The sequence below is a fragment of the Colletotrichum spaethianum genome (genome assembly GCF_022836535.1).
Source record: "Colletotrichum spaethianum MAFF 239500 DNA, contig23, whole genome shotgun sequence".
Lineage (NCBI taxonomy): Eukaryota > Fungi > Ascomycota > Sordariomycetes > Glomerellales > Glomerellaceae > Colletotrichum > Colletotrichum spaethianum.
Window position 1 is genome coordinate 192,325 of NW_026054793.1, and position 12,107 is coordinate 204,431.

The 12,107-nt window shown below is 50.6% G+C and overlaps 2 protein-coding genes across 2 annotated transcripts; one reads left to right on the plus strand and one right to left on the minus strand.

Moving 5' to 3' along the window:
* Positions 1-4,333: 4,333 nt before the first annotated feature.
* Positions 4,334-5,803, minus strand: ColSpa_08502 (uncharacterized protein; the record flags this gene model as incomplete). The annotated part of the gene is made up of 4 exons (XM_049274714.1): positions 4,334-4,874; positions 4,933-5,010; positions 5,070-5,566; positions 5,624-5,803. 4 exons carry the CDS (start codon positions 5,801-5,803, stop codon positions 4,334-4,336), a joined length of 1,296 nt encoding a protein of 431 aa, XP_049130671.1.
* A 4,138-nt stretch (positions 5,804-9,941) lies between these two features.
* ColSpa_08503 (putative oxidoreductase) lies at positions 9,942-10,973 on the plus strand (the record flags this gene model as incomplete). Its single annotated transcript, XM_049274715.1, has 3 exons — positions 9,942-9,969; positions 10,040-10,475; positions 10,544-10,973. 3 exons carry the CDS (start codon positions 9,942-9,944, stop codon positions 10,971-10,973), a joined length of 894 nt encoding a protein of 297 aa, XP_049130672.1.
* Between the last annotated feature and the right edge of the window lie 1,134 nt (positions 10,974-12,107).

Here is a 12,107-nt window from a genome sequence, read left to right on the forward strand (position 1 = left end):
TCATAGTTTATATAGCTTTCGTTATCTTCGTCGTCTTGTTCGTCGTTTTCTCCTTCGTCTTCTTCATCGTCTTCGTCGTCTTCGTCTTTCGTGGTTGTTTCTTGCCACTCGGCCCCTTCTTCGCTTGATCGCTCGGTCTCGTCCGCTAGTTTATGTTCGTCACCTGGTTTGGAAGTTTTGGGAATTTTGGAATAACTATCGTAGGAATGGGCAGTCTTTGAGAAAAAAACGTCATTGAGTTGATTGTTTTGCACGCTCGACCATTTTGGGGTCCAGCTCTCTGGGCCAACCAACCGCTGAGGGTGTCCTTGGCCCGTCAACGGACTGGTACCTTCTGAATTCTGCGAAGTCGCCAGGGTTTCCGAATGCCTAGGTTTTGAGTTCAAAGCAGTGGAAAATAATCTACACTGGGTCGTAGTTTGACAAGTAAGGGGCAGGAGTATGCTATTAGAATGTCCGGTTTGACCCAACCCCGCTTCTTAGATCAGGCTGAACCTGGTTTGATATGCAAGTGAATAATTCCACTTTGGGCTTGCCGTAAAATGCATTGGCTGTTTGTAGCCCACACAGCCCTCAACCAGACGTGCCATAACAGGCAGCATCGTATCTGATTGGATATGTCCTTAAGCAGATCAGGTTGGCAAGTTCTTCGACGAAGAACCTCTCTACAGCTAACAAACAGTCAGTCTGACCTCCTTTCTTGATAGTAAGCCCAGCGTATGTATCTTGCATCCTTATTGCAGGGAGCTCTGTTTCAATACCTGTCTTTGTTTTTCCACCTTCAACATGGCTACTGGACCCTCTACATCAGAATATCTAAGTTCTTGGTACTCCGCCGAATCGAGCTCAGGGAAGTAAGTTGAGATCTCGCTTGATGAGTAAATTTCTGCCACGAGCTTAGATTTCGGTGTTGTTTCTGACGAGCATACTGGCATATACAGGAATTATGCATCGCCAATAGCACAGCAGGCTTTTGAGGAAGGGGTACGCATTTTCTCTTCAGAGATGACGATGGATCCAGAAAAGATTAAGTTGGCGAGGGGAATTGAAAGCATACAAGAAATCCAAGGCCTTTTACACGACTCGTTCGTTGAGTACTCGAATGAGAGGCGGCATCCCGGTGCAAAGAAATGGCTTCAAAGGATTGTTTCAAGGGCACACCACTACGGAAACATTGTGGATGTTTTCGTTCAACATCACCCCGAGTACACTGCACTTGCTTGGGGAGCGATGAAGCTCGTCATCGTGGTAAGCTCGACACAGTCTCGGACGAGTACAATAAGTTGACAGAGACAAGGCCGCACAGAATCACGAAAGTACAGTATGCCTTCTGTCAAAGGCCCTCTCTCAGATCGCGGACTGCCTGCCTCGGGTCGAGCTAGCGTCAATCCTTTACCCCACAAACCGTATGGAAGAGGCTGTCGGTAGACTTTACGCGACCCTTATGCGGTTCTTCATCAGAGCTCACGAATGGTGCTCTGAAGGTTCGTTCCGGCACCTGCTTCACAGCATCACACGACCTGTGGAATTGAGATATCGGGATCTGCTGGAAGACATCACCGCTGCCTCTCGTGAAATCGACCAGCTCGCCGCGTCTGGTGCCCGCGTTGAAATTCGTGAAGTGAATTCAAAGCTCAACGACGTTATTTCCAAACTTGACTCTTTCCATGCTATGCACTCAAGTGCTCTAGTCGACACCAATCAACGACTCTCTGACTTACAATTTTCACAAATCATGTTTCATCTCTCTGCGGGCAAACTTGGAGACCCCCTCAGGGCCATTCATTTCAACCAATCTATGCAGAGGCGGCAGGCTGGCAGCCGGGCGTTCGAGGCGACGAACAAGTTCTGGCAATCACCGAAGCTCAACGGTTGGTCATCGCTTCCAGAATCTAGAGTGGCCGTCCTGAACGGAAACTTTCGTGCCCGTTTTGCCATGAGAAATTTCTCCGTCAACGTCATACAAGAGCTGCAATCCAAACACGTCCCCGTCCTCTGGGCATTACCTGGGCCGGGAGACGAGAAAGAAGTTGAAAGAGTTTCAGTGATAGATCTCTTCAAGCACTTGGTCTTCCAGGCTTTGAAGCTAGACCAGAACTCTGCTTCTGAGAAAAGCCTCTCGCTCAAATGCGGACGGTTTCCCAGAGCTACTACAGAAGAGGACTGGCTACAGCTGCTCGGGTCTGCATTATCCCAAGTTCAGTCTCAGGTTTACTTGGTGATTGACTTGTCTACTCTTGATCGCAATCTGAATCCATCAACATCCTTCTTGTGGCTCGCTGAATTCCACAAGCTGTTTGAAGAAATCAGAGCAAGATCGCCAAGGTTGCTGATCAAGGTGCTACTTGTCAGTGACGGTGCCAGTAATTGGACGAAGGAAGACGAGAGTGCTCGCTCAGAGGTTTCGATACCGGTGAGAGTTACACAAACGCCGGTTCGAAGGCGTAAGAAGATGGACCGTTCAATGAGCGCCCGTCCCAAGAAGGGTTACTGTGTACTCTAGATTTTCAAGGAATGTATCATTGATCTTGAACTTATGTAGCTTCGACGAGGAATCAGGATGGATTTTGCAAGAGATTCAACGCAAGGCAGTCGATGTAACTAACTTCATGTTTGGCATCAGAGGTCGATGAGGCCTTGTTTCCGTACCCATCATTTCTATGTGGTGTTGCATTTCTTTTTCTGATGTCCTCCTTCTTTCGAAAACGTGTTCCTTGTCTGCTAGTGGACGGCTGTGTCAACTTCCTCGTTGCAAGGCCACTTCCATAGCCTCAGGACCGTCCTAGTGCCTGATAAGAAGCCAGCGGATCGCACTCTAGGAGAACGCCCATGATGACCCCAGCTTAGACTGATGCGAAGGAGCACGTCAAGTACCGTGCGTCTGCGTGACCAGGGCAATGGTAGTAAGTATGATTAGCATAAAGTGCAAGCATCGTCACTATAGATCATCACGCAATATGACAGTCGCTGAGTCATTCTCAATAACGCCACGTCCCAGAGATGCCAAGAAACAATGCCGAGACGTTACAGGACGCCCACCGCTACAGAAACAGTCTGAACACGACAGCAGCCGGTGACCTCAATAGAGAGATAACAAGCCGTATATTACTCAAATACTCTCCCAACGAAGCGTCAAACAACCTTGCAAGGGCAAGATACGTCCGTAAGGTTCTTGTAGCGACTCGCTGCATGAGGGCGCCAAGAGATGAAACACCACACGACGGCGCCAAAAAGCCACCAGATGATTCAGAAGCAGACATCAAGCCCCTCCCAGGGTGATGAACATGAAATGCGCACGGTCGTGTAACTGTGGTCAGTAGTAGTTGCCGAAGCATTCGCTCACGGCCTCGAGGGGGACGCATGTCGTCGCGTTGAGGACCGGCGCCATTGGGCACGGTGGGTTTTCGGCGTTTTCTCTTTGTGACGAAAAAGTAAAGGAAGAGGCTTATAAGGACTTTCGAGGTGACGCGGATGTAGAGGGCATTTTGGGAAGGGTGTCGTTAGGGGGTGCGATGTGCGAAAGTTTCGTCAAGGGTTGTTTGATGTCAACAACTTAGGCTGAGAATGTTTTTCATGTGAAGAGTAGAGTGCCTGCAGTCAGTAGAGTGCGGTTGAGTAACTTGTTCATGGTTCAAAGTATCTGTGTGCAGTGTAGATTGAGGCGAAGAGTGGTCCTACCGGATGTTTGCTTGATTTGTGCGTACCAGGTCACTGATTTGAAGCTGACCTCTGCACCCTCTTCCAGACGTATTCACACGCAACGTCAAAAAACGAACATATCATTTTCCTTGCTTATTTTAGGACCGATCGCTTGTACTTGAGACGGGGCTTTGCGTTCAGAATGGTATTGTGTCAACCGAAACGTCTGGAGCCTTTCCACAACATTGCCGCAATGCCGGAAGCCGGGCCATCAATAGCACAGAACAGGTATTTCTGATGGAGGGAGTGAAGAATTGCGAAGGTCTAGACATAGAAATGGTCTCGGAGCTTGTTTTTCATAGTGGGCTGCTTGGTCCGATCTGTCAATTCGGATCCATGGCACCTCGATTCGAGTCTTCACGCATTCTGTAAAAGGCTTACGTAATTGAAATTCCCGTCGTTGAATGAAAATGAAGGCCTATTCCCTGTGCTCAGTCATTTTTGGGTCATAAGTTCGTTGAATATCATGAATAGCCTAGGTCAAATTACCCGGCTGGGATACATATGGGCTCCCTATTTAGACACTTTTGCGCCACTTTCAGACTGTACGCCCCAAACTCCAAAGATCCCTTTCTAGGATCAACATATAAAGGTAAGCAAAGAAAAGGGGGTAAGGAAAGTCCGAAAACGGGAATTAGACGGCCCTGCTCCTGCGATCAACCACATCTCCGCGCTCCGACTTCTCCTCCTCTTTGTCACCAGCCGAACACTCAGTCGGGGGGAGTTCACGGCTGATAGAGTGCGTCAAGATGTCGATAGTCGTCCGGACGTTGATCACCCGCCTGTTGTCTGAATCCGTTGTCTCTTGAGCGTGACCCCTCTGTCCGAGGTCAGAAGACGGTCGTGAGCCGTCGTAATCGTCGTCCTCGTCCCTCATGTCGTCCCGCACGGTCTTGTTCAGTTCGATGTCCGAGCCCGTGCCGGCCAGAGTCCGGTCAACGTCGTTGTACGTCACGCCCGTGGAGGTAAAGCTGTCCAAATTTTTCCCTCTGACGTTGGGGGGCGGGGGTACTTTCCTTCCGTTGGGATCATTGGTATTGAACCCCGAAGGATGGGATTCTTTGCTCTTGCTGCTCCATCCAAACCCCCAGTTGTGGAAGAGTGGTCGCAAGCTAGTCACCGAGGCTGCGATGATTCCAAGAGCGGGTTCCAAGACACTCCATATGGCGACGTCGCTATCGGAATGTCATGATCAGCACAAGGTTGTACGGTTCGTGGGGCCAGGGGGCTTACATTGTCTCGTAGAGGAAGTCTGCCGAAATGGCCAGACGTTTGACATAAGGTATGCGGACTATGAGAGCGACACCGGCGCTTCGAGGACATTAGAGAGGATACCATAAGTGAGTTGTTTTTGGAAATATGTGACTTACACCATGCCCATGCTCAGGAGAATAGCAACCAACACCTTTGTCCGTCGGTTAAGGTTGACGTTCCACAACAGTGCGATAGGTAGTAAACCCATACACCAGTCCGACAGGGCCGAGATGATGCTGTGGGCAATGGTCGCGTCCGGAACAATGTTGAGGTCAATGCACGACCCAGGATCCCCGTACAACTGCCTCCAGAAGTAGGACGGAGGCATGCATTGGAATGTCATGATGCAGAAGAAGGCGATCGAGATCATCCAAACGACGACCAGGTTAGCGTAGATGATCCAGCGGTGGATTTTGTTGGGAGCGAGCCGGAGCAGCAGGAGAGCGATTGACGTTCGAATTGCCAGCGTGATTGGGGAGTACAGGACTTCGCAGATGTACCAGGCTCTCAGAGACACGGCGGCTTGGTCGACGGTGAGTTCTGTGATGTGCTTCCCCGTGGCGCCATTGGTGACTCCGTGCAAAGCAATGCCTCCATATGCCGTGTAACCAATCTAGAATGAGGTCAATCACAGATCAAGGAGTTGGAAGGTTGGACACTGTTCACTAACCATGGCACCGAAAATGAGCCAGTCGTCCACAGCTACATTCTTGACAATGCATATTTTGACGTACGCTCTCGCCAGTACAAATATGCCAGCTGCGATGAGGAACGCCAGCTGGACGGCGAACAGCTGCATGCCCCGGTATTGGAGGTCATCGCTGCCTCGTGTGTATAGTGAGTTGTCCATGTTGTAAAGCGATAAAGCTATCTGGCCAAACGATCAAGAGCGTTGTCTGTATGGCTTCATGACGGCGGATGGCAGCAACTTATAACCCAGCCAGGCACATAGACTCGCAATGCCAAGTTGCGCCACCCATCAGTCAAGAAAAGAAACATCCCCCTGGTGGGGGTGCAAAGGAAGGAAAAAGAAATGTGCTTAGTCCCGGACCTCTCCAGGGTTGGACAAAGTCCCCAAATGTATCTTTCTAACATCTCGTACCCTTCTTTTTTAGTCATTACCAAAAAAAGCCAGATCGTGTTTTTCTAACGCAGGACTGGCTTTCCGGAAACCTTCTTTCAAAGCGGAATTTCGCTTAGGAAAACTTGTTTAGAACGAGCCAGGTTCTCCGTGCCGACAATCCGCATTCTATCAGATATGGCCATTTGGAAGAAAATTTGGTGTGGGACAAGGTCTGTTTTGATGGCTTATAAAACAAACCTTCTGCTTAGTCTACTTGTTGCCACGAAGGGTTCATTTTCATCTTGGTGGAGAGTGAACAAGGGTTGCTGCTTGTAGAGACGACTCCGGGAGAGAGGTAAACAGGTCACCCATCTAGGGTTTCGATGGCGATCACGGAGTGCCAGGGTCGCCCACAAAGACTGCAAAAAACGCAAAGCAGAAACTGACAATCGACGCGTATCCAACACTTGTTGTCTCCGACCATTCCGTGGTTCTAAGTGGTTCATCTGCAAGTTGGATGTGCTTGGAGATGTAAACCCACAGTTGCGGAAAAGAAATTCTCCACAAGATGTTAGATGGGCATAGGAAAGGTTGGGCGGGATAGGGACGGTTGTCATTGGACGAAACTAGAGGTTCAGACGAACAGAAACCTGTTCTCCAGAGTGAACAATCTCGGGGGCGACATACGCAGATGGGTGTTTCCTCGGAAACTCTGATATGTGACGTGAATTGAGAGAGTTGGGACATGGGCTCCACTAAACCAATTTATGATCAACTCTGTCTCCTTAACGTATGCTTTGGTCTGCCAAGCAATTGTCCAAAGTTACAGGGCTGATGCTTCAATCTCCCAAGGCCCGGTATGTCTACAATGGAAGGGACCTTGTGTTCAGCCACGGGTTTGAGGCGGCAATCTGGCACTAGTATTGCACTGGAGTTCCCGTCTTGAATGCGGACTCTGGAGTTCAACAAGCCGGATCGTGGCTTTGGCCCTGTAACGGAGGACTAAAAGACAAATGGGGTATTCTGGTCCAGCTTGACGTGGCAGGGAAAATTTGTCTTGGTTACCATACAAGCTTACAGACATCTGGTGGCTGGAGGCCCGTAGCTCAAACGATCCAGGGTTTCGTCAGTGTTTATGCATTGACCACTTGGATCAATTTGGGAAAAGAAAGAAACAGTTTCAACGACGAGCCGCATACCGAGATGGATGACGCACGATCCGGCCATCCACTTCTCGTTTGTGACGAGAGCTGTAACATCTGCTTGTGGCAGACACGATCCTCGATGGCCACGCAGGTTGTAACGAACCAATACCATCGATGAGCAACAGAGTACTCCAGTTCTGCTGTATGTGTCGTTCCGCGAAAACTGTCTAGAAGAATCGTGGTGATTGTGATTTTTTACAACCTGGAGCTAATATCGGGGAAGCTGACAACGGCTCCTACTGGAAATCGCATGGGACGATTATTTTCTAGCGTTCAGATCGAATACCTTTGACGACGCTAACGGGTTATCAGGTATGTATATCGTATGATTCCATGGCAATACACTAAGCCTGACAGGAAGTGCAATAAATGCGGTGGATGGGCAGCTGCAGAAGCATATGCGGCCACACTCATACCGGCCGTAGGAGGCGCCATTCACTACTTCAGCCCTTCTCGTGGCGGGACCAATGATCGCCGAGCCTTCGAGGCGAGCCAGATTCATCAGCCAACGACCAAGATTGCAAATCACGTCTGTGGACCAGGTGAATGCAACGGGTAAACGTACCCAGACTGAGCCGATGCAGTTCAACTGACCTGTCAGTTGCAAAGTGGAGGACGGGCTGACAGGATCGGAACACGGCCATGGCATGTTCGGGACATCTCGAGAGCATCAGCGGCAGGTTCAAGGAGGTCGAATTGGCTAGGGTTGTGAAGAAAAGAAAGTTGAAGTGGGAGGAGTACGGGTGATGTCTAATGGAGAGGTAGCAACTACCAGGGTGGCACAGGCTTCGGGGAGGTGCTTGCACCAGGGTCTGGGTCGAACTCGCCAATCGTGGAGGTGCCGGCGACATGTCAGGTGCTTCACACTAGCCGGGGCACAGTTGCAACGACCCTGCTGGAGGAAGATCTCAACAGTTACGTGCAATGCCGGATAGATGCCGCAGTGCCATACTAATGCAAGGCGTGGTACCCGTCAGTGTCAACAGAGTCGTATTGAGGGGACGGGTTGCATCTGAGAACCGGCAGAAGTATCTACTTGTTGCTTCTTGGAGCGCACAGGGCAGAGTCAAAATCAGTCTGTCAAGTCGTTTTCAACTGACGACAGCTCAGGAAGCGAACAATGCGCGCGCTCCTGATCCTCTCGCCCGGGCGCTAACAAGGACCATGCCCAGGCATTCCGGGTCGCGTTTATGTTCGCTGACGGTGTCAAGCTATTTAAACACATATACATAGCTTGTGGTGGCCTTTGGACCGTTTCTTTTCTCCAGACTCGAGGTCCAAGTCTGATCGATTTGACGACAGGATCGCGATATTCGCGCAGTCGGATGGAGTCGCTGAAATTGCTCGAGAAAAATGATATGTCACTTGTGAGCACTTTTGTGGTTCGGAACCTTCAAATATGTGTTCACCAAATACCCGCGGGGTTTTCATGTCAGTTGTGCGCCACCACCGTTTACCTTTCTGTCTGAGCTGGTTGGTCTCTCGACGCCAATTTTTTTTCGGGAGAGGCTTGCCAGCCACTCTCGAGGAAGCCACGAGCACAGCGTCAGTGTCTCACTTATCTTCCCGAGACTTGCATCAACGGTCTGTAGTGGCTCTGTAAGGATGAAAATGAGACAGGGCGATTGAGGTGCACATAGCGCCCACCTCGATAACTGAGTAGGCTCCTCTGCCATTGGTCTTCACCCTCCGGAAACGTACGCGAAGACCTGCAGACAGCCAAGCAATAGCTGTGGCGACAAAGCTACGGATTTGTTCCCAATGCTGTTCTGTGTCCCATCCGTACACGGAGACAAATTTTCTGATCCCCAAGGTGCCCAGGGGAAGAAAAAGAAAGTAGAGAGGAATGGTCAGATTATGACGCTGATTGCATAAGCGTTGGTTGGCTCGTGTGTCCAGGAGGGGGAGGGGTAGAACCGGCGGGGGATGACGAGACGGATGGAGCCAGGAACGGCGTACCGAAGAAAATCAGTAAGGATCACTTCGGCTGTAGGGGCCTCCGGCCAGGTAGGACCCCGCCGTCACAACATGCCATATCGGCACCAGGCGCGGGGTTTCGGTAACGGACGGTCGGCGATGGAGTGGGGTCCAGTTCTCACGGCATGCACAGACCATAGGCCCGTTGTATCCGGACCTGTTGCCGTAGTCACATGCAAGCGTCATTGCCATGGAGCTGTCGTTACGACTCGGGTTGCTTCCCCCCGAATATTTATCATTGAGCTTAGTACTCCAAAGATAAATGTTAAGCCGAGACAGGCAATACGGGCCGCTGCAGCACGGGCTGTTCCAGCAGCTAGCTTGACCAAACATACGCTGCCGGGCGGTTAGGTCCGGACCTTCTTATGCAAAGAATCGAACGGTTGAGTGCGATCAGAAAACTGAGAGCCGAACGGCTACTGCATGGCTCCTCATTCCAACAGATTGACCAATTACTTGCGTGTTCATGACGGAGACAGGAAGCAGCGGCTGGGGCCCAGACCGTATAATGCTTCCAGCGATTGCGGTCACAATGACGTCGTTGATGAGGTAGGTGGGTAGCCCGTCAACCTACACACCTTCTTTCGTTCGACTTGACGACATATACACACAACAGCCTCCTTTATGTCCTACCTTCGATCTCTAGAATTGCCCATTAAAACCCTCTCCATCCATCCTTGACGCACATTCTGAGTTTTGGACCTTTACCACTCATCACAACCAAACACACCAAACATATCAACATGACTGACAAAGGACAATTCGAGGAGGGTATGATTCCCTTGCTTTCGCACCGACCCGACCGCCTCATTCAGATGGCATGCTGACAATGCTTCATTAGGCTACAAGGTGCCGGTAACACACCAAGACTTCCCAGGCAAGGAGGGAAAACTGCCCGTCACCCCTCTGTTCGACCGAGTTCCGACAGCCGATGGCGGCTCCAAACTGTATCAAGCTGCTGGGAAGCTTGAGGGACTGAAGGCTGTTATCACTGGCGGTGACTCTGGCATCGGTCGCGCCACGGCCATATTGTTCGCCATGGAAGGGGCCGACTCTTTGATCGCATACCTCCCCGATGAGGAGGAGGACGCACAGGAAACCAAGAAGCGTGTCGAGGATTACGGCCGCAAGTGCTACCTTGTGCCGACTGACATCACTGATCGCGCCAACTGCCAAAAGATTGTCGACACCGCCCTGGAGAAGCTTGGCGGCATCGACATTCTGTTCAACAACGCCGCATACCAGATGATGGTTGAAAACATCAAGGACCTGAAGGAGTACGTGTACCAATCTTGACGTTGTCGTTGGAGTGAGACGTGAAGATCCGCCACTGACACCATTGTAGGGAACAATGGATCCACACCTTCAACACCAACATCCACCCCATCTTCTACTTGTCCAAGTACGCTTTGCCTCACATGAAGAAGGGCTCAACAATCATCAACAACGCGAGCATCAACGCATACATTGGTCGACCGGATCTTCTGGACTACACGTCCACCAAGGGCGCCATCATTTCGTTCACCAGAGGATTGAGCAACCAGTACTGCGACAAGGGCATCCGCGTTAACGCAGTCGCCCCGGGCCCTGTTTGGACGCCGTTGATTCCTGCGACCATGAACGACGACGCCCAGAAGCAGTTCACGAGCCCCATCGGACGCCCGTCTCAGCCTTCTGAGATTGCGACCTGCGTAGTGTTCCTCGCCTCTACCGACAGCGCTAGCATTACGGGACAGACCATCCACTGCAACGGAGGTGTTATTGTTAACGGTTAAGCATAGTCGGAATCATCTGGTCGCTGGAGGCATGTAACAGTAGTAATTATCTAGTACGACCAGGACAATGACGTATGATGAATGAACACCACGTTTGCTCCTAAGATGCTAAATTTCGTTGCTGCTTAATGGTGCATTGCCAAGGTACCGAATTCTCCGAGATGTGCTACTCCATAAGAAACATGGATTGTTGAGCAAAAGGACTCATCTTGAATGTCTGTCTCCGGCGAACATCTACATGTGTAGCTGCGAAACCACAGATAGTTTTCTCCTCCCCCTCTCAAGGGCTACCTTTGTCGGTACGAGACTAACCCATAAAGATCCAGGCGGCAACGCTAACCGTAGTGGTGGAGCTGCATTGATGAAACAGGGGATTAGGTAGGATGAAAAGGGGCCAATCACAAACAACCGACGACCTGCCATAGAGGGGCGGAGGAGAATGCACTCAGTGTTGTGCATGAACTACATTTCCGGTGTGTGGTTCTGGTGCATGTCCGTCCATATTGAAGTGAACATGTATTGTATTGGCATGTCGACCTCATTGGATGACAGGAATGATCATTTGCCGACCATAACAGGTGTGCACCAACCCCTTTTGCCTCTGACCGTCGACACGACGTCTTTGTTTGACGAAAGACGCATCTTTTGGCGGGGCAACTTAGCCTACGCTAGCCTTGCCAAGCAACGTCTGTGTGGTAAACCAGAGAGCATGTTGTCAACTCAAACGCGCGTAACTGTATCGCGTATCTGCCAATACAACGCATCGGAGACAATGGAGGTCCCATTATGATTGAAGTCCAGGTATTGATGCTGATCGGTGGACCATATCCGCTTGACTTGTATAAGATGATATGAGATGACAAGTCGAGCTATGTCGAGTTTGGGGAACTACAGGAACCTCGACGCCGTTCGCACGGCCAGACTAGAATCATGTCGAGGCAGGCCACAGTACAGAAGGCAGTGGGAGACATCGTACAATGTAAGCAAATACATTTGGAGCCCCATTTGGCAGAGTCGCAGAAATGGAGCGGGCCGCTGCTAAGGAACGATAGCAACGGTCGTAATGGTTCGAATCGAACCAGTCCGTCTTCTGTGACGCCGGGAGGTGTTGGCAGGTACCTGACCCTTTGTCTT